Source organism: Magnolia sinica, chromosome 3, assembly GCF_029962835.1.
Source record: "Magnolia sinica isolate HGM2019 chromosome 3, MsV1, whole genome shotgun sequence".
Lineage (NCBI taxonomy): Eukaryota > Viridiplantae > Streptophyta > Magnoliopsida > Magnoliales > Magnoliaceae > Magnolia > Magnolia sinica.
In genome coordinates this window covers 14,962,540-14,985,102 of record NC_080575.1, presented here as the reverse complement: position 1 = coordinate 14,985,102, position 22,563 = coordinate 14,962,540, and the positions used below count along the sequence as shown (strand labels likewise).

Genomic DNA, 22,563 nt, shown 5'->3' with positions numbered 1-22,563 from the left:
TTGCCTGCGAAAATTTTCATAGGTGAAAGTCTCATCTATGTTTAAAGGATAACATTTTTATCGACGAAAAGTTTCATTGGTAAAAGTTGTTTATCTGCTTTGTACTGACGAAATGTTTCGTCGGCAAAACTCAGCATGAAAATTTTTTATCTGAAAAATATAACATTTTTACCAACAAACATTTTCGTCAGTAAAAACGTTAATCCCGACGGTTTTAGTTCGACGGTAAAACTCAGTGTGAAAAAGATAACATTTTTACTGACGAATATTTTTGTTGGTAAAAGTTGTTTTTCTGCTTTTTACCGATGAAATGGTTCATTGGTAAAACTCAGCGTTATATTTTTTTATCTGAAGAATATAACATTTTTACCGATGAAAATTTTCGTCGGTAAAAACATTATTCCCGACGGTTTTAGTTCATTGGTAAAACTCAGCGTGAAAATTTTCCAAGTGAAAAAAATAACATTTTTACCGATGAATATTTTTGTCGGTAAAAGTTGTTTTTCTGCTTTTTACCGACGAAATGGTACGTTGGTAAAACTCAATGTGAAAATTTTTTATCTGAAAAATATAACATTTTTACCGACGAAAATTTTCATCGGTAAAAGTTGTTTTTCTGCTTTTTACCGACGAAATAGTTCGTTGGTAAAATTCATCGTGAAAATTTTTTGTCGGAAAACTATAACATTTTTACCGACGAAAATTTTCGTCGGTAAAAACATTATTCCCGACGGTTTTAGTTCATTGGTAAAACTCAGTGTAAAAATTTTCCAAGTAAAAAAGATAACATTTTTACCGAGGTCTAGTACACTCCAACATTGGCTGCCGCCCATGATGCACACTACCAAGTGAGTGGAAAAGACCTCACTATCAACCTTGCTAGTGGTATGTCAATGCCCACCCAACTCACCAATAGCGGACCCATTTACAAGCTGGTCAGACTCAACATAGCTTACAGCCCCTTATCCTCAGGCGGATAAGGTCACACTCATTTTCAACTTACCACGAAATAGTGAGAGATGCGGCCTACTGGTATTTAGCACTCGGGTGCTCATGTTATCCACTCAGTTTCAATGTTGAAGTATCTTATTGGTACCACAAGGGTTTAGGTACTTTCACCCATGGACATCTTAAGCCCCCAAGTGCTAAAACAAATATTTTTGGTATCCAATCTAATCATCCATGATAAGCCTGTCGAGGCCACAACCCCGATGTCATTATGGTGTAAAAGTGATCGCGACATATAGATGCAAAATACATGAGTCATACTATCCAAGTCATGCACAAAACCTAAGTGCACCGCACGATCATGTGAGGCAACCCTATCTCATATGGGGTCCCCTAAGTATCTCAAGCCGAAAGGCGTATGATATGATTAATCGTCATCCACAACAGGCATACAAATGATGCATATGAGCATATAAATGAGCATGATATCAATTATACTAGACATGTTATCAGTGTGTCCGAACAAGTTAAATATACCAGCATATTATCAAACATATCATGAGATAATTGGCCTTAATTGGCACATCATATATAGAAAGTAGGAACCGAACAACAAGCCCCACTAGAAATATAAAGGTCTATGTGGTGTGGCTCACATTAGATTAACATCGGCTCCTCATGTAGCGTATAAGGCATGGGTAAAATACATACACAAAGGCGGGATCCACTGGGAGTGACCTGGATGGACACCCACATGTATAACATACGTTCCACTAGGCTACCAGTCTATTGGCCCACTGATGATATCCCAAAACAATCAGATTATTAATGACATCTCTATAATTACTTTATTAGGATGATCTGCACCGTCTGAACATTTCCGACATAAATCGATGGTTATAGATCGATGGTTAGTCACTAGGATGTGCTCATTAGCTTATGGTCATCTGAGTCTTGGGATTTTATCATTTCAACCAAGGTATATGCTTCAATAGATTTAATATAACCATAGTGTTAACATTACATGCACCCACTAATTAGGGATTTAAATCGATTTAATTTCAAACCTTTACAAGTATATTATGCATATCACTTTAGGATTATAAGGATTTCGAATAAAGTATGCCAAACATAACCAAATTATAATGGGTTCCGAATCTAGGGATTTTCAAGTCCAAGGAATCTCGAGTCCAAGAGGTTTCTACCCCCATAGTTCCTCGTGGTGTGGCTTACCTGAGATTTGGATTGGCCTCAACTTTATGCCCCTGGCCCAACATAATCTGAAGAAAATGATAAACGGCGTAGATGGCACATAAACATTAAGGTGGGTCCCACAAGTGGGGCCTAAGTGCTGCAAAAATGGGTAGCCCTCCCTGCCCAATGATTCCATTGGTGTAGTCCACCTAATATTCGGATTACCCTCATTTTTGGGCTTGTGGCCTAACATGATCTATTAAAATGGATGAATGGCATGGATGAAAAATATGCATCATGGATGGTCCCACGAGTGGGCCCCACTCCATGCCCATGGTTGGGCGTCTGCCTGTCCATTGGGCACCGGTGGCATATTGTGTGTGTGTGTGTGTGTGTGTGTGTGTGTGTGTGTGTGTGTGGAAATTATACTATGAGGTCGACCTCATGGGAACTTCCCATGAGGTCAATCTGTGTAGGCCCATCGTGATGTGTGTCGAACATCAAAACCGTGCATTTGATGGGTTCCATTTAGGTTATGGGACGTCTTAAAAATCATATGTATATGGCAATCAGGTGGGCCATACCATCTAAAACCATGTAAAGACATGACTGAAACATATAAAATCACTTGGTGGGGCCCAACTGAGTTTTGGATGCGGCTGAAACTTGGTCTAACCCCTCATCCAAGTGGGACACACACAATGGTTAGGCTGGATTTGTGAAATACATCTTGGTGGACCCAATAAATGATTATGAATGTTTTAATGGGAGGAGAACCCCTCTCAAATATTGTATGTGGTGTGGCCCACCCAAGTCATGGATTGACCATGGAATGGTGCATCTAACGGATGGGGCAGATGTTTGACACACATCAGGGTGGGGCCCACACAGCTCATAGTACATTTCCCATATATGTGTGTGTGTGTGTGTGTGTGTTGTTCATTTTGGTCACACAATTAAATTGGGCCCCACTTGGATAATCTACTCTGTTCACCACGTAGGCCAGCTTGAGCGGGGTCAATAAGCTCTTATTTGGCTGATTTAGATGAACATGGACTCCACAGTGGGCCTTGAAAGATTTCAATAGTAGGAGTTTGTTTCCTTCAGTGCAGCCCACTTGAGACTCGGATCTGTCTCATTTTTCAGCCCACGGCCCAAAATGATCTGGAGAAGTTGGTGGTTGGCTCAAGTTAAATATATGCATCAATATAGGTTCCACTTGTGAGAGTCATGCTTGGTGAGGATGAGTTAACGGCCAGCATACAGGGCTACTTGGGATGGTTTGGATGATTAGTGACCCCACTGCATACTTTGGAAGGTTTCAACTGTGAGACTTTATTTCACTTAGTGCGGTTCACTCAAGACTCAGATCCGCCTAATTTTTCGGCCCATGGCCTAAAATAATCTGGAGAAACTGGTGGACAATGTGGATTAAATATATACATCAAGGTGGAGCCACGGGTGGGACGCCCCCACGGCACCACCCGACGTAGCCATGGCTGACGTGAGGGGGTGCTCCCAACTCCCCATCGTCGCCTTTGGTGCCGTCCACCTGATGGTTGGATCAATTTGATTTTTAGGCTCCATGGCTAATATGAGCTGAGAAACAAATTGGTAGTGTGGATCTATGAAATACATCACAGTGGGTCCCATGAGTGGGAACCCACTCTCTCAACTCTCCCATATAGATACTATGGGCTTGATAGCCATGATAATCACGGTGTGACCGACCTGAGATAACACTACAACAAATTGGCCTTTTCCGGTGGTCAAAACCGCCAGTAAAAGTTTTACTGGCGGTCAGGCCACTGCCGGTAAACCGTCCGTCGGTAAATGTTTTACCGGCGGTTTTGCGGGGTGCCCCTATATTGTCAGTTATGCCAAAAAGGATAAAAAGCTATGGATAAAATCCGTAGTGATAGAGCCTATGGTTACCGAAAATCCGTAGCTACTGTGATTTTTGTTGTTTCAGTTTTTCCTGCCCACTTTCACCACTGGGAAAAAAACGATTGCAGGTATGGAAGCTGCAATTTATGTAAAATATAAAACATAAAATTCATGGCTTGACTAATCTTTTAACAAACTTAAAAAGTAGCAATTTATGTAAAATACAGAGAATTTTACTAAGAGAAGGGAATGGGCCAGCTAATGGTATGGCAAAAATAGACTGTATTGAGCAGACTGGTAAGGTGTTTGAGCAGTCTTCGCTTCTCCCTCCCCATATTCGAGGTCTCCTTTTCCTCGACAAGATTGGTCTCGGCTCTATCAGAGTTTCTCCCGTGTAGTTGTATAGTTTTTTTTTTTTTTTTTTTTTTTTTTTGAGGCCGAGGGTGGCCTCCTTTTGTTTGGCTCCCTAGTCTTTTGCCCTGGGGCGCCCGATTTCTAGCGTCTCTATAAAGTTTCAACTTCAATTCAATACAAGAGATTTTTTTGGAAAAAAAAAATTTGTAAAATACAGAGAATTAGGCCAAAGTATGGAAGCTGAAAGCGTCATTGCAGGTATTTGCTGGTTACAGTTGGACCCCCATTTCACAAGAGATAAAGTATAGAGCAACGTTGTCGAATGCAATTGCTTATGCGCATGTGTGAAGAGATTGCATGTACCACGATGGCATATAAGAGCGATTACGATGAGATCTAAACTCTGTTGTTATCACAATTAGAGATTGACAAAATGGTATGCAGCATCATAACAAATAAGTGGTTCTAACTACTGTGAATAGCCATGTTATTTTTCTTCGCAGAATAAGACTGGGAGGATTGGCTGTGCCTCTTCCTGTCACAGAGAGGGTTTGTATCAGCATTGATGAAGCATGTAAATTTCAAATGTAAGCAACATTAAAAAGAAAGAAAGAAAGAAAAAGAAGATATGGAAGAGAGACAGGGTATTCTACATGGGAAATAAATCGGTTATGTGAGCTAATCGAAGCAGGCATTGCACCATTCCCCACCTGGACATGGGAACAACATTAAGAAAGAAAAATAAGAACCCAATTCAAGTAAGAAAGAAATTCTGAATCAACTGTAGAAAAATCAGAAGACTAGAGAAACCCATATCAGAAATATTAAGAAAACTTTTATCTAATGAAGCACATCGAAGGATGACAGATCATTCTTACCAGTGAAAACAAATTTTCAGAAGCTTAATAGAATGCCTTTTCATGATCATTTTAATTTGGGAAATAAATCTGAATTACTCATATGTTTCTAAGAAAATGATACCAGAAAATGCCAACTGAATTAATATAGATATTCCATATTTAGCATGAACAATGTAATGAACTAATCATCAATGAGTATCAGTAGCTAGTTGCCCACCTCTTGCTTTTGTCCCAATTTTATATATTCTGGCGCATCGTCAACAACAACTAAAGGCACCAAGCTACCTGAAACCAAGGCTTTGACATAGTTTAGGTTCATTTTCCGCTTTTTCCTGCATAACATGAAATGGGCATAAGTAATTGGATGAAGACCATCTATCCACCAAACTTGAAAATCCATGTTCCAAAAATAGAAACCAATGCTTCTCTACTTGTTACAAAATCTACATGATCCTTTGGAAAGTACCAAAATTCGATATGTTATATGAATCAAAACAAATCCTAACTTAAAATGCTGAGATGAGTGGGTTAAACCCGAAGATGATAGCCAACAAGAAGGTCATTGATGGAAATAAGTTGGACATGACATATGCAAATGTCGACGAAATTTGTTCTAGTCCAGTATAATACAAAATCCTAGCAAGCACAGTCTTGAAACACACCATAACAATAACAACAACCAAAAAAAAAAAAAAAAAAACCCTCAGAAAATCATGGGTATTAAAGACTGCATTTAGTTGCAAATTCAGATGAACAACTTTTGTTTGTGAGATATCTGCCTCTTTCCATAATAGGTGAAACCACACCCAATGTGCACATTAGCTTGATAATCTAATTGTATCCGGATGTGGCATGCCAAATTTATGCCTATGCAGTGCTTGTGTCCAAATTAAATACATTCCAACCCATCACATTCTCTAGTGTTCAAATATTGTTTTTTTAAATAATATTTATTGCATGGGAACATCATTGCCAACTCAGCTATTTCAATTCCCTGTAAACAAAAAGTTATTTCAATAAATCATCCATCAGTTTAAATGACTGAGAAGATATGCCATAGCTGTTGGTAATTATTTAATAAATAAATAAATAAATAAATAAATAAGAGCAAAGGAAATCAGCTTGAGTAGAAAAGCTAAATTAACTTACTTAACAACTGAATATGCTGCATTATCTTGCAAAGGATTTGGATAAGTCTGCAAAAGAAAAATGTGCCAAAGCCCATTAGATAGACTTCTTTCAAAGGTTAATGGAAATATATAGATTCATTGTACAGTTCTAAGATCCAACCATTCAAAGAAAAATAAAATGGAAAATTAAATCTTCCTGCCATAATAATCCATAAAACATAAATAGTGAAATTTGACAAAGAAGAACAAGCTCATCAATCACAGAAAGAGACATTATCTCTTTATCTATCACATAGAACTGGAATAGGCAATGTTTTGAATGCATCATCCACCAGAGCGAGCTCAGTGTTAACAATGGATTCATAAAAGCTCCCAGCAGAGTTCATATCTTCTCTGAACATCTGCCCTGATGTTTCTGGTTCACTGGCAACAACAACGACAACAACAACATAAAAATCCAAGAAATATTACATGCTAACAACGACAATTTTTTAAAAAGGGAGAAAGAGGAAAAACTTTAATAAAGTAGCAGAGAATGATGGATGATATACGTACAAGCACTTAGAAAATTAGAAATTGCATACCGGGCATAAAATAGTAGATTGCTAAGATCCACTATTTTAGGCTGGTCAATTCATGGTGGTTCATAGCGTACAAAATAGTGGATTGCTAAGGAAAAAAAAAAACATTTTTTTTTTCTCTCTAGCTACACATTAGTTTTGTATGCTAGCCACAACTGATGAGTGAACCAACCTGATTTTCTTCAGAACGGAAGATCAGCGAAGCCTCTTCCTTTTTGTCTTTAATCCTGATAAAATTTATAGTTCGAAATGAAAGTATTTTCTGTTTTGTTGTATTCAGGTAAACAAAGTCCAAGACTCATGTCAGAACCTTCATTGAAGAGGAAGCCGAGTAAGACAGTGATTGGATGATAATTTAAGCACTATACGCAAGTTTTCAATTCGGACAAGTGGCACCATGGTTCAGCAGTCCAGGCCATTGGTCCTTGCATGCCGCCATGGATAATTTCCAGGAACCTGTTACTGGAGTAAAAGGAACACAACATTGCGACTTTGGATAATATTGAGCGCCATAGCTGTAGTAGGCATCAGCCCAAGAATAGTCAAAGACGAATTCTCCATACAAGTGACTGCAATTCAAAGTAACTAAAATAGTTCAACTGCTATCAAACAGAAGCAACTAAAAGCTTATTGTAAAAGTTAAAGATGTAGATAGATGGATAGATAGATAGATAGATAGATAGATAGAGAGAGAGAGAGAGAGAGAGAGAGAGAGAGAGAGAGAGAGAGAGAGATGAAATTCTCACCATTTCTAGTGCCCCCCTGATAACTCCACTCAAGATGTTGCAATAACATAGACCTTGGCATGTATCAGGAAGCTCAACAAAGTCTACCAGAGGTTTGTCTTCCAAAACAAGACTGCAACTTGTCCCATCAGCATCCCAATTCATTACAGAAGCAGTGACCCCTAAGAACATTTTGAAACCAACCTGTTCAAAAGAATCAAAAGAGCCATTATCATTGCCTATCCATACTATTAGAGAATATTGACGAAGGAACTGGTTGAAAAAAAAAAAAAAATAGGAACCATTTTCATATAAGCGTAAAAAGAATGCTCAACTAAGTAAACCACATGACCAAATGACCCTTGCATATTGCAAGCCAGCAACCATGTTTAAACTTAACAGACCCTCACCCATGACTGAGAAGAAGCGGATGCACGAAAGATCCCACTCTTGGTAAACCATCAGAACAAGCCCATGTGGTTAGTTGTCCTGTATCACCGAGGAGTAAAATGGCCTAATTTTTTAGGCAAAGAAAAAAAATCTAACTTTGCTTCTAACCAGATGGAACTTCTGTCCACCATCTTGTAACAATGGAGGTGACATGTCTACAGAAATAAGAAGAAGAAGGTCAGCTACTTGAATGATAGGGAACAACATTTTGAAATAGACCAAACAGAAATTAATGTTGCACAGCTGCAGGTGACGTTTCTACATAAAACCCCCAAAAAAAGGGGTGAAAGCAAACTCATGGCTGATCTTTAATCAATATAGACGGTTGGATTCCCCAGATCTTTAATCATTCTCTGTCGCTCATTGATAGCAGTCCAGAAATTGAAGTCCAGATATAGCCCTTACAGAGCTCCATAGCCGATCTTCTTCAGTAGAAATTCTTTGACCACAAGCAACATGTTCAATGCTAGAAAAATGTAGGGACTCCAACTTTCTAATCATATCACAATCAAAAGCATGGATAGATCTCAATGTTGAACTACAGTCAAATGATAAGATTCCTACCAACTACTATGGATGCAAATTCAGAGTTTATAAACAAGCTCCAACCACGGCGAATGTACAAGGGCCAGTTGTTCACGAATGGATGTATGAGAGGGTTCAATGATGTGTCATTGTTGGGATCACCCGGTGAATGGTTCTGATCTGGCACACTACCTTGTACCCAAGTGTCACTTGAGCAAGATATTGGTAGCCCCACTTCTTTTCATGCGTTTCACCCTTTTACTCTACTGTTTTTATGCTTTTGCATTCCTTTCTTTGCAAAAGCATGTCCAAAGAAGTTAGGGTGCCAATAACGTTTGAGAAAATCTTTGATACTCTGGCTGGCTATGATGGATGATACCATTAGCTGTAGAAATTGCATGTGGCATTAAAGTAATTCAAATTAAACTTTCTAATTTGCGGGTTCCAACTTAGATGTATTATGAAATTAAAACTTACTCATCCACATCTATTGGATAGTTAAAAATGGAAATATCCAATGGGCCTGTTTCACTAAACAAGTGTCCAAAAATCAGAAATTAGTTTTGCACAACCAATTTAATTTTTGGATTGTAACTTAATGACAGTAGGTTTGTGATTCAGATAATTTAATTTGAGTCCATAGGTGCAACATGTAAAATTTGTAAGTGGTTGTATGTCAAGTGCCACACCCTCCTAGAGTATCAATTAACCCCAACATTATTTACCCTTGTTTTGGTGGAATCTTGTGTGGTAGGCAAAGTACTGAATGCTTACCTCTGGAACTTCGTCAAACTCAAGAAAACTTCTTTTTATTCCGAAGTATTATCTCTGCATTAATTTGGAGGGCCAAAAGATGCAAAATTTTAAGTTGATAATTGTCGACTTAAATACCTTGTGTAGTTTCAGAAAGAGCAAGATTTAAACAACTGGGTGATAATAGCTAAAGGCTTGAACCACACCGTTTTACAATTATATCACCCTAAATGGGTACATCCTCATTATTTATAATCTTTGATAATTAATTTAATAAAGATGAACTCAAAAGTCGGACTTGAAATGAATCAGATGCAATTCTAAAAGCATAATTGCCATCTTGGAATTTAAAATCACCATAAGAGAATTCTAAAAGTCAAAATCATAAAATAAATAACAAATAGAGATGTGTTATATACCTTGTAAAGGGGGACCTTCTTTACACCAGCCCTGCTTTGCAAACAACAACTAAGGCTACTAGCATAGCATTTGGCACCAAGCTAGAAAAATTACAAACAATCGTTATCACCAGAGTGTAGAAAAGGCCAAGAATATGTGGAAGACTAAATAGTTCAACTACAAAGATGCAACTAATACACAAAGGAGAGGAAAGGCAAACCAGGCCCAGTCGGTGTACGTAGTGATACAATAATAAGTACACCCTTGTCACGGCTTTAGTTTTTAAGTTCGGTTTTAGTTTTTATCACTTGAAAATCATATGAATACCACAATGGGGGGAAAAAAAAAAAAAGGACAACGCGAAAAAGCACCCATCACAACAAAATAATAATAATAATAATAATTCCATCCATTTGGGATAAAATGATTCAGAAAATTATAATATTAGGGTGTCTGCACTCACGGAAGGCTGCAAGCAACACATCCCTACTCATTCTCCCACAGAAAAAACCTAATTGCACATAACTATTAAGTGAAAATTGTAAATGAAAATTCATATATACAAAAATAAATGAAAATTGTAAATGAAAATTCATATATACAAAAATAAATTCCAATCTAAAATGAGGATGACTTCATGAAGAGCAAATGCAAAGAACTCAACCTTGAGTACAGAGCTAGGGCTGAGTTGGTTCAAAATGCTACATAAAACAGTCCCATCGATCAAGCATGCTCTATTCTGCTTCTGAAGCTTCAGAAGACCTAATTAAGTGAGGAAACATACACTTCAATTGTGTGCTCCATGTTGTGTCAATCACAGAGGTAAAATCTGAAGATATGGTTGAGGAAAGGCGATAGTAGATTGACAGGTATTGGTTAAAGCATTTCTTCAAATGACTAGAGTCCAGATTTACTGCATCATGTCTCTTTTGCTTAAATGGTGGGGCCCACTAAGAAACAGAGAGAATAAATGTACAACAGTGGTACACGTTATCGATTGAAGCATTTCTTCAAACAACGAACATGCAAATGTCGGCGGCCATGGACAGCAACAGATATGGCTGTGGCTGCCATGGCTGCTGCGCAAATTCTGATAATCGAAAGGGGAAGTGGGATAGATAGAGATGAAGGAAGAGAGATCGAGAGAGAGTACCTTCGATTTGATGGTAGCTGTTGTTGACAATGAAGGACGAACAACCTCTTGTGATGGTAGTTGTTGTTGATGGAGGTTGGGCGACCATGTATTGGGACAAGATCCGCTGCTACCGCAGATGGGGAAGACTATGGACATCATCGATGGTTGATGGGTTAGGATTTGGAGTAGAAAGTAGGACAGCAATGTTACTCTGCTTGCGATGGAGGCGCGGCAGACGACTGTGAAAGTTTGGAGAAGAGGAGGTTTAGGGTTCGGAGATAGCAACGATTAGGGATATGGAGAAGAAGAGGGCTTTTGATGTAAGAAGTAAAAAAAAAAAAAAAAGCGGGGGGGGGGGTTGGACGTGAGCGTTTATTTCGCCGGCCAAGGTTTCCCACACGACGGGCTGCCAGTAAAAACGGGTCGGGAATTCCCACATTTCTTGTAGTGTTTGGCTTGCCTTCAATTTTGGGTCCAATGGCCAAAATTAGATGGAAGTTCGGATGAATGGCGAAGATGGGACATAAGCATCATGGTGGAGCTCAAGAGTGGAGGCCCCATCCCCTTTGTATTAATGGAGTCTCACGCTGAGAACATCCCAGCATCCGGAAATGTTTTTTTTTTTTTTTTTTTAAATGTTTTTTTTTTTTTTATTTTTTACTTTGTATATATATTTTAAAGAAAGGGCAAGTATGTGGGATCCACCTGAGAAATCTAGGCCGTCTACTGAGCCAACTCATGGTGTGCCCAAGAACTACTAACCAAGCCAAAATTTGAATCTTTACTTCTTCAATATATGTGTGATCTAATCAATATGTTAAATGGGAAATAATCATCATGGTGGGCCAGACAACGTGGTCCTCAATGTGATATCGTGCGGGGCATGCTCTCCAACAGGCGACTGATAGATGAAATGCCAGATTATGTTGCACAAGACACCAAAGTTGGGCCCACAAGAAGAATGGCTCGGATCTCAGACATACGCAGTGCACATATTTGTCTCATTGAAAAGGTCTTGGGAAACCCCAATTTAAAAGAAGTAGACCAAGTATGCCTTTACTAATTAGCTTTGATTAATTTTTAAATGAATGCTTAGATTAGTGAGATTAGGTAAATCTCATGAACGATGATTAGTCAAGAGGGCACATCAGGATCCCCTTTTGACCACATCACCACCGGTGGCATTATGACTGTGCTTATTATATTCCTTCTCACATAGTTAGCATTTATAAAATCCAGAATTAGTAAACAGATGATGATATTTTCTACAAGTAACTGAGCCAATTCCTTCTTTCACACAGGACTTGAAGAGGAAGAAGTCATGAATTTTAAATAATAATGAAAATAATAAGACCATTTCAATGAGAAACATTTCTGTAACCCCATTATAAATACTAGCCTAATTCTCTTACATAACCCACAGCCAAAAAACTCCTCATTTTACAACATTTAGAGTTTCATAGCATATATACATACACAATCCTAGACAGATTTTCAAGATGTCCACGGGCTTTCTTCTCTTAGCATTTTTTGCATTCAGTTTCTCCTTTACCTCCGCATCCGATCCCAGCCCTTTACAGGATTTCTGTGTCGCTGTGCGCAACAGCCCAGGTATTTTCACTCCATTGAAAAGAAAATAATAATCAAGTAACTGCATCATTGCTGCAAATAATATTACATGTAAATGCAATCCACCCCATTCGTGAAAGGATTCATATGATGAATGGGATACAACACCAACCTCATTGTCTGTTACTTTCTGTTTATATTGTTTTAATAATTCTTGAAAGAATATGCTGCTTACAATCTCGTGTTATATGATGGCAGTGTTGGTGAATGGATTTGTGTGCAAGGACCCCATGCAAGTTCAAGCCGATGATTTCTTCCTCACGGGACTGGACAAACCAGGCAACACGAGTAACAAGGTTGGGTCCAATGTGACCCAAGTAAACGTAGCTCAGATAGCAGGACTCAATACCCTCGGAGTCTCTTTGGTTCGGATAGATTATGCACCCTATGGTCTCAATGCACCCCACACTCACCCAAGGGCGACAGAGATTTTAACAGTTTTGGAGGGCACCCTTTACGTCGGATTCGTCACTTCCAACCCAGACAATCGCCTCATAACAAAGGTCCTTCAAAAGGGCGATGTGTTTGTCTTCCCAATTGGCTTGGTTCACTTCCAGTTTAACATTGGCCTCACCAATGCCATAGCCATTGCAGGACTGAGCAGCCAGAGTCCAGGAACTCTCACCATTGCGAATGCTGTGTTTGGATCGAATCCACCCATCTCAGACGACGTTCTTGCCAAGGCATTCCAAGTTGATAAGAACATAGTTCATTATCTCCAATCGCAGTTTGGAATGAAAAACTAGAGCATGCCCCATACAATAAAATGGGAGTGCAACGTTATTATTATTTATTTATTTATTTATTTTGTCTCTTGTTTTCTTTCTTTATTTGTTTCTGTTTAATGATATCTAATGGATTATAGCACGTTATGAAAATATCTGTCTAGATAATTATAAAAATGCAATTGATGATGCATCAACAGTTGGATCAATCCATACTTTAATGTTGCATGCGTGATGAAAGATCAACGGTCAGATTTGCAGTACCCAGTGGGGAGTATTCGCCACAATGACAAGAGGATCGAAATGGTCATGTTAAAAAACATCCCACATAATAACTCTATACAATGGAAGCGAGGCTGCATTTTCTTTGAACCAGGGAGAATGATGATATCTAGAGTGTCCGTGCTGATGGTCCAAATCAAAAGTGGAAAACCTCATGCATGCATCGGTTCGACAATCAAAACTAATCCAATGGACAAGATCAAAGAGAGGTCCACATTCTCACACTTAATCATGAGATCTGGACTGTTCGGGCAAAATATCCAAGCCATCAATACACCTGCAGCAGAGGTGACGGTGGAATGCACGAGCATGTCCAAGACATGCACGTAGACATGGACGGATGTTCGTTCGAACATCCCACTTTGAAGTCGATCGTTCTACAGTTCATGTGGACACTTATCCAAAGATAATTTCGTAGGTAAATTTTCATGGGCCTTGAAATGTGATCCTGCAAATTGAGTTGGAGCTTCTTCTTCTTCTTTTTTTTCGTAATATATTTCATTCTGAACACAAACTTACAATTTCGAGTCTTCTCAGGAAAAAAGGTCCTGAAGAAGACCTATCGTAACGACTTCCAATCCATACGAATCTAAAAACCAATAAAGTCAGGCACACAACTAAAAGGAACCTGAAAAACACTACCTCTCCCTAATGTTTCCTAGACCCAGTTTGTCTAAGAAAATAAGACCACGCACCTGCTCGGGAAGCTTGGACCATGAACTGCTAGAAAATCGAGCTTGGGACATACTCCCATTGTGAGCTAGCGCATCGGCCGGGGCGTTGCCTTCTCTGAAGATGTGCTGAAACTCTATCTGTCCAAGAAGGCGAAGCTTCTCCATCCTTGCCGTCCATCCTTTCCATTTTCACCCAAGGTTGAAATTTTCTTTAAACACCTTCATCACCAATTCTGAATCCAATTCTACTACCATCTTAGAAAAGCCTTTCTCTATACACATTGCTAGGTTGTTGTGAGCCACGTGCACCTCAGCCCCAATGTTAGACAGTACCCCATATCCGAGAGAGAAAGCGAATATGAATTGACCTTTGTCATTTCTACAAACACCGCCGCCCCCTGCGAGGCCCAGGTTACCTCTAGAAGAGCCATCCACATTCACTTTGACCCATCCCATAGGTGGTCTATGCCAGTTAACTATATAGTGACAGCCCTTCGTCACCCCGCCTGGGCCAACTGCTCGCTAAGGGAGACTGATAGAGACGGAATCTGACCGATTTCCCACTTCTTTGTTTCCCATTCTCGATAACCACCAAGAGACTCGAGCTATCACTGGACCCGCTGTAGGGGGTTTGCTCTCGAAAACCGACATGTTTCTTGCTTTCCATAATTCCCACCAAATGAAAGCTAGAACTAATTGCATGTTGGCTTGGCACGCATTACTGACCGAATAAGCCCTCCTCCATAGCGTAAACCTAGCTTCTACCGTGGAGGCCTGCAAAATATTGATACCGAAAGACCTCCCAAAATGGTCTCACACTGAAGCAGCTAACTCGCCATCCAGAAAAAAGTGAGACAATGACTCACCGGTTGGGCCCTGATCCGATCCAAGTCTGCAGCAGATGCATTTTGATGCTAACTAAATGCCCCTAGATTGAATAGCCATTTCCACCGGAACCGAATTATTAAGGAGTTTCCACACAAAAAGAGAGATTTTTGGTGGCAACTTTCCATGCCAAACCCACCTAACCCAATCTTTCCTGGGTGACTGCGGTCTGGTTACTTCCCACGCTGATTTGACTATAAATTTTCCTAATGGAGTGAACAGCCACACAGGAGAGTCAGGACCCTCTGATAAGCAGTAACCCCCTTGAAAAATATTTTCTACAATCTGTTGAGGAAGCATTAAAAAGACCACTGTTGGAGGGAGAGGGCCAACCGGGCCTAAAATCTGATTCACCTTCAATGTCCTTATCTCAGCTGGAATGTCTCCTATTACATCGTTTTGAAGGGGCCCAAGACCGGTCCAATTCTCTTGCCAACACCTGCATTCTCCCTCACCTATACTCCATTGTACCTTTTCATTTAAAAATGGCAGGAGATTCCTCATCCTCTTCCAGGTTGGAGAGCCATATTCATCGTTGATTCCTAAGGTCGATAATTCCTACCTCAGACCATACTTTGCAGCCATGAACGAGGCCCATAAGCTAGTTTCCCTTTGAAATTTCAAGATCCAGGCCATTTTGATCTAAAACGCATGCATAACTTTCGATAATTTTTTAATTCCGAGCCCACCTTCCTCCTTTGGCCTCGCTATGGATTTCCAACTCCTCCAATGCAGCTTCCTTTTACCATCACTCCAACCCCAGAAAAAGGAAGAGAACCGGCTCTCTAGCTCTGTGATTACCCTCTTTGGAAGAGAGGTAGCTGCCATGGAATGAATGGGGATGCTCCCCAACACATGCTTGATGAGAACTGCTCTCCCAACTTGAGAAAAGAACCTATTTTTCCAACCCTTGATGCGGCCTTCAACTTTTTCTATCAGGGGTTGAAAAGCGCTTACTTTCAACCTGCCCACTATCAGCGGGACCCCAAGATAACAGAAAGAGCTACCGGCCCTGTTAATACCTAACAGGTTCGAGATGGACCTGATTCTGATGCCGATATTTTGTCAGAGCAGTAGAAGGAGCTTTTTGTACGGTTTATGCTTTGACCAGATGTTCTTTGGTAATCTTCCATTAATGCCATGATTTTTCTCAGTGAAGCAATTCCTCCATTAAGAAAAAGCAAGGTGTCGTTTGCATAGAGGAGGTGGGAAACAGTAGGACAGCCTCTCCTGACGTTGTAAGGTAAAAAAATTTCTTGTGATACTAACCAATTAAGACCTCTGCTTAGGACATCTGCACAAACAATAAAAAGGCTTGGAGACAGTGGGTCCCCTTACCTCAGTCCTCTTAAGGGCTTGAAAAATCCTTCAGCTTCGCCGTTGACTAGCACGAACATCAACTACTGTCCCAACAGTTCTCAACAATCCTGATCCACTTGGAGGAGAACCCAAAGTGAATTAGAACTTGCTTAAGAAAATCCCAGTCCACCTTATCATACACTTTCTCCATGTCCAGCTTCAGGGCCACATTCCCTCCTCTATTCTTCCTATTAATATCCCTGAACAATTCCTACAAGAGTGCTATGTTTTCTGATATTGACCTGCCCTTTATAAAAGCTCCTTGCTCTGGGGAAATCAGGTGAGGAAGAACCTGACTGAGCCTGACTGCAATGATCTTTAAGAAAACTTTGTATATACAATTGCAGAGACTAATGGGGCGATAATCTGACCATCTATTAGGAGCAACCCCTTTGGGGATCAGACATATCAAAGTGGAAGAGATGGCGTGAGGAATTTTTCCTCCTTGGAAGAAATAGGAGACCGCCTTGTGAATATCTTGTCCAATAATATGCAAGTAGGACGAGAAAAAGATCCCTGAAAAACCATCAGGGCCAGGTACACTGTCAACCGGAATGGACTGCACTGCCTGATGAACTTCAAGAATGGATGGAGGGGCCAATAGCATATCATTCATTTCCTGCATCACGGAAGGGGGAACCAAGTCCAACAACGTTGTAACTATCTCTCGTGGGCTTCCTGAGAAGAACGTCTGGAAGTGCCGCACCGCATCCTGTTTTATTTCCTCCAGATCGGTTACTATCTCTCCTAATTCGAGCTCTATCCTATTTATCGACGCTCTTCGCTGCCTCTCCGTAGCTACCGCATGGAAGAATTTTGTGTTTTTATCATCCTCTTCTAGCCAGCTTATCCTAGATTTCTATTTCCAGAAAAGTTCATGCTTGACCTCTAACTGGTTAAGACTATCAGTCGCCTCTTGAAATGTGATCATTAGATCATGGTTCTGCTCTTGAGTAGGCCTGGACTACTGCATTTGCATCTCAATTTCTGCTAATTTTGCCTCTGCTATCTTCAGTTGCTCAAAGATGTTGCCAAAACTCTCCTTGTTCCAGATCTTTAGCTCCATTTTCACACTTTTCATCTTGGCCAGCAAATTGTAAATTGGGTGGTATGATTCTGCCTTGTCCCATGCTGATTTAACCACCTGAAGGAAAGAATCGTCCCTCGTCCACATCCTCTGGAACCTGAACGGTTTTGGGCTGCTTGACAGTTGGGGAGGGAAAGTCAGGAGAATTGGGTTGTGGTCTGAATTTACACGAGGTAGATGATCGACTTTGAACCATGGAAAATTGGAAACCCAGGGGGTGTTGATAAGCACCCTATCTAGCCTTGCCCAGCTTCTAGCTGAACCTGATTGGTTGTTGCACCATATGTAGCGAGACCCCGAGAAACCGGCATCAATAAGTCCCGCGTTCTCAATCGCTTCTGAAAATTCTCTGGCACTTCGGACATCAAACTCTCCTCTGCTTCTTCTTTCAGCAACTTCTGTAATGGCATTGAAATCCCCGCACACTCCCCATGGGCCAAGCAGAGAAGTCAACAGGGCTTCCAATTCCTCCCAAAGAGGTCTTCTGAGTAACCTCGAATATCTGGCATATAAACAAGTTAAATGGGTTGACAACTGTAAATTCTGTGCATCAATATTAACTATCAATGTTTGGTTAGTCACTCTAAACAAAACAGGTTATCATCTCTCTGTAGAAAAACCATATTTTCCCTCCCTTTTCCCCGTTCGAAAAAGAGAGGTGAAAGCCAAGTGATAGACCCACTCTTACTCTGATGGCATCCCTCACAATCCAGGGGTTATGAAGACTGATTACTCTTTTCAAAGTTCTGATTGTTCTCTGGTTTCCAATGCTATGGGCATTCCATACAAGGATGTTATCCATCCGTGACACAACCTGTGTTCATTGCCCTCCGTTTGAGTCTTCTTAATCTGGAATTTCAGTCGCCCCTGGAATAGAAAATCCGTACTCTCCTCTTAGGTTCTGTAGAATTCTTGAGATTTTGAGCCTCCTGAATTGTATATAATGGCCTTTGCAGTAATTCTGTGGTCTGAGCAGCCTGCCTGTAAGCCCCATATCCTAGACCGTACCGTTCCTTAGACTTTCGCGGTCTTTCTGGTCGAATTTTGACAACCTTCGACCCTTAACCGGTATTTGCGCGCGACCTTGATTCTCATGCCGTCAACCCAAGTCGACTCAACCCAAGACCTTTACCATAGCGACCACGTCGTCGCTGCGATTCCGATGCCGCAACTCGCGCATTGATGCGATGCTCTGGCCAGGAGATGTGGGCCAGCGTTCGGTACGAGGAAAACACCGCGCATGCGAATTCTAAGAGAATCTCTACAAGATGTCACATCAATCAATCCCATCATATCAAGTTCATGTCAAGTACACATCACCTTTCACCCTTTCCCAAGCAAGCCCCAAAAGTCAAAAAGATCTTACAAGCCCATACCTTTCTTACACCAAAAACCCCTAAAGTCAAAAAGTCTCTTACACACCCATCCCTCTCTCTCCCATCCATCACTCCATCACACATCACCCATCTCTCTTTACAACTCTCTCTCTCCTTCATTTTCAAATTACAATCCAAGCAACCCAAGAACTCCTCACGTCCAAGCCCTTCCATGGAGAGAAAAATGCATATGTGAGGCCCACCTTTCCATCCCTAGATCTCCCATCCTAGCCATCCATTTCTCATCTTCCTCCATCAAAGAGAAGTACAAGGAGCTAAGGAAGCCAAGGGAGCAAGAAGATCAAGCGGTGGGTGCTTTGATATGGTAGTTTTTAATATTTTTAAGATGGGCCAAGTGAGGCCAACCGATCAATGGTTTGGATCTCACTTTGGACCCTAAGATGTGGCCGATGGCCCACTTGGATCATCATGATCATTCCATGATGGGGCCATTCTCCATGGACCCCATCATGATGTTTATTTTCCTTGCATACCTAGGGTCATCTAGACCGTCTATTTTAGTGGAGAATGGATCTCTACCGTTGGATTTCGATTTAATGGGCCCACATGTAATGGCCCACTTGATTTATGTTGTAGATCATTGAAGGGAGGGCCCATAGTGCCGGGGTCCCTCCATCACGCGTGTCCCACTCTCTATCTCTCTCTCTCCCTCTCTTTTTCATTTCTTTTTTTTAAGATCATGATATGATTGTGTGGCCCACTTGAATGGACCCCACCATGAAGTATGTATTTTGTCTAAGCCGTCTATAAGTGGGACCCACTTCATGTGTGTAGTACCCACACCATCCATCATTGGTGGCCCACCTGAGCAGGCCCACCTTGCATGGCCAGACCGTCCAGCGTCCCTGGACGCTGGACGTTTGTTGGAAAACACAAATATTAGCTTGGTTCCAAGCCTTTGGGTGGCCCACTCATGTAGGCCCCACCTTGATGTATGTATTAAATCCACGCCGTCCATTCCTTTCCCAAGCTCGTTTTAGGCGTTGAGCCGAAAGATGGGACCAATCAGACTTTCAGGCGGGCCATAACATGGCAAACAGCGGGTCTATCGTTGAAATATCCCCTGTTGTTTCTATACACCGAAACAGGCCCAATATTGGGCTTGTTTTGCTTGTCTTGAGCCATGGAGGGCCATTGGACGGAGTGGATTCTCAGACGTGGGCCCCACCTGTGAAAAACCACAGGAAAACATCAAAAAAACAAAAACAAAAACACAATAGCAGCAGCAGGCGCTGCTGCTGTGTCAGAAAAGCAGCAGGCGCTGCCTGCGCACCAGCGCCCGGCCGGACGGGCGGACGGACAGCCACCCACGGCTGTAGCCGTGGGCCCCACCTTGATGTTTATTTGTCATCCAATCCATTCATATGGTGGGCCCTAAGGGCAGTGGACCACCCTCCAAATTTCAGGTCCATCCAAGACTCAGGTGGCCCACATCATAGGAAACAGTGTGAATTGAACTCTACCCTTGAAACCCTTTTTGGGTCCACAAAAGTTTTGGATCAAGGTGAAATTTATTTTTACCCTTCATCTAGGTCTACGTGACCTTATCAACGGGTTGGATGGCATATCAACATTATGGTGGGCCCCACATGGAGCCCACAGTGACATATGTGTTTTACTGCCACCGTCCGCCTGGACGATGGAGCTCGCTGTGATGTTTGTGTATCCTCTTGAGGAAGACGGTGCTCGACCTCACGTCCTCCCCTGCGTCATATATATATATATATATATATATATATATATATATATATATATATATATATATATATATATATATATATATATATATATATATATAATATTATATTATATATATAATATTGTATATACTATATATAAAATATATATTATATTATATAAAATATGTGATGGTTGGCCTTCATGTGGACCCCCCACCATGAGGCAGGTGCTGCATCCAATCTGTCCATCCATTTTAAAAAAGTTATTTTATGGCATGGGCTTAGAGAATTGGCCAGATCCATCGTCCAAGTGGACCCCACCTTGGCATGTTGTAAGGCTCATTAGATGCATTTATGGCCCATGGGCCTTAAAAATACATCATAATGGGCCTAATCACATGGGCCTTACATTTATCAAATGGGCCGCACCAATTAAGCCTTATATGTACATCAAATGGGCCTCAACCCATAGGCCCCAATACATCTTAATGGGCCTTAACCCATGGGCCATAAATGCATCTAATGGACCTTACAACATGCCAAGGTGGGGTCCACTTGGACTATGGATCTGGCCCATTCTCTAAGCCCATGCCATAAAATAACCTTTTTAAAATGGATGGACAGATTGGATGCAGCACCTGCCTCCTGGTGGGGGGTCCACATGAAGGCCAACCATCACATATTTTATATAATATAATATATATTTTTTATATAGTATATACAATATTATATATATAATATAATATTATATATATAAATATATATATATATAATCACGCCCCAAACTCGAAAACCGGGCTCACAAAATTTCCGATCGCCGAATCTGGCGCCAACAGCCTCCGTAGAACTCCATTCTCGGCTCCCAGCGCCCATTTGCCAGGTTCCGATCCTGGGATGCTACGAGGAGGATTTTCAACATTAGTTTGATTCGTAATAAGCATAACCAAAGGCATAACCTACAAACAATAACCAAAAACTCCATCACATTTCCACTATGATCAAAAACTTCACAAGTACAATGAGCATAAAGGGAAATACAATGATGATGAACAAAAACTCCAAAATGATCTGCCACGTGCCCAAGCCTCAGCACTGCTGTGATCCAACGTCACCTGCACGCAACGGTCATGCATAAGCTTATAGAAAGCTTAGAGGGTGGTGAAAGTATATGCTCAAGGTGGTAATGCAATTATGCAGTATCAGAGTAATGCGGAACATGCTGATGAATGCCAAGAATACCATTAGTAGTACGAAGGCCTTGCGGTGCAAAGAATGATGTCGACCATACTAAGGCCATGCAATGCGAAATGCGACTCAAGCATACAAATCCTCATCTAAGTCCACATATCGATACAGCTCAAAATCTGGAATATCACCGGGGTCTAGTACACTCCAAGCCAGATTGCCGCCCCATCGCGCGCAATAAGGTGAGTGAAAAAGACCTCACTATCCGCCTGCCAATATCGGGCTCGGCTCGTCAATAGCGGACCCATTCCTCGAGCTGGTCAGACTCAGCCTAGCTTTGTCCTTTCCTCTCTGGCGGGTAAGGCCGCACCCCCTTCCAACCGACCACGACACAGTGGAAAGCACAGCCGTCTGGTAATTGGCACTCAACGCTTATGCACCCACTCGATCTAGACGTTGGAGCAACCTCTTGGTACCATAAGGGTTTAGGGACTTTCACCCAGGGATATCTATAGCACCCCATGTGGAACAATATTTTCGGTATCTAATCCTGTCAACCACGATACGTCAGTGGAGACTACAGCCCTGATGCCACTAGGGCGTACAGTAACCATATCACACGATGCGAATGCATAAATCATACTATCCAGTCATACAGCAATCCTGCGCGTATCATGCGCTCATGTAGGGCAACACCGCCTATCCAGGAGCCCATAAACA

The 22,563-nt window shown here is 41.2% G+C and overlaps 2 protein-coding genes across 17 annotated transcripts; one reads left to right on the top strand and one right to left on the bottom strand.

Moving 5' to 3' along the window:
• Positions 1–4,617: 4,617 nt before the first annotated feature.
• Positions 4,618–11,252, bottom strand: LOC131239585 (uncharacterized). 15 transcript variants are annotated; one of them, XM_058237363.1, is made up of 9 exons: positions 10,960–11,247; positions 10,471–10,568; positions 9,827–9,907; positions 8,015–8,284; positions 7,701–7,883; positions 6,393–6,439; positions 5,461–5,575; positions 5,037–5,093; positions 4,618–4,918 (listed from the first exon to the last, which is right to left on the bottom strand). In XM_058237363.1, the coding sequence occupies exons 4-9, from the start codon at positions 8,045–8,047 to the stop codon at positions 4,871–4,873; spliced, it is 483 nt and encodes a 160-aa protein (XP_058093346.1). In that variant the 5' UTR covers positions 8,048–8,284; positions 9,827–9,907; positions 10,471–10,568; positions 10,960–11,247; the 3' UTR covers positions 4,618–4,870. The 15 variants fall into 15 exon arrangements, 7 of the variants coding, with proteins under 7 accessions (XP_058093346.1, XP_058093345.1, XP_058093347.1 ...); XM_058237362.1 differs by lacking the exon at positions 10,471–10,568; XR_009168279.1 differs by lacking the exons at positions 9,827–9,907; positions 10,471–10,568; positions 10,960–11,247 and adding exons at positions 7,127–7,181; positions 7,265–7,523 and having other exon boundaries at positions 7,701–9,287.
• Positions 11,253–12,383: 1,131 nt separating this feature from the next.
• Positions 12,384–13,355, top strand: LOC131241431 (putative germin-like protein 2-1). Of its 2 annotated transcripts, none has more exons than XM_058240228.1 (2): positions 12,384–12,552; positions 12,769–13,355. In XM_058240228.1, exons 1-2 carry the CDS (start codon positions 12,441–12,443, stop codon positions 13,314–13,316), a joined length of 660 nt encoding a protein of 219 aa, XP_058096211.1. In that variant the 5' UTR covers positions 12,384–12,440; the 3' UTR covers positions 13,317–13,355. The 2 variants fall into 2 exon arrangements, with proteins under 2 accessions (XP_058096211.1, XP_058096210.1); XM_058240227.1 differs by having other exon boundaries at positions 12,384–12,560; positions 12,774–13,355.
• The last annotated feature ends 9,208 nt before the right edge of the window (positions 13,356–22,563 follow it).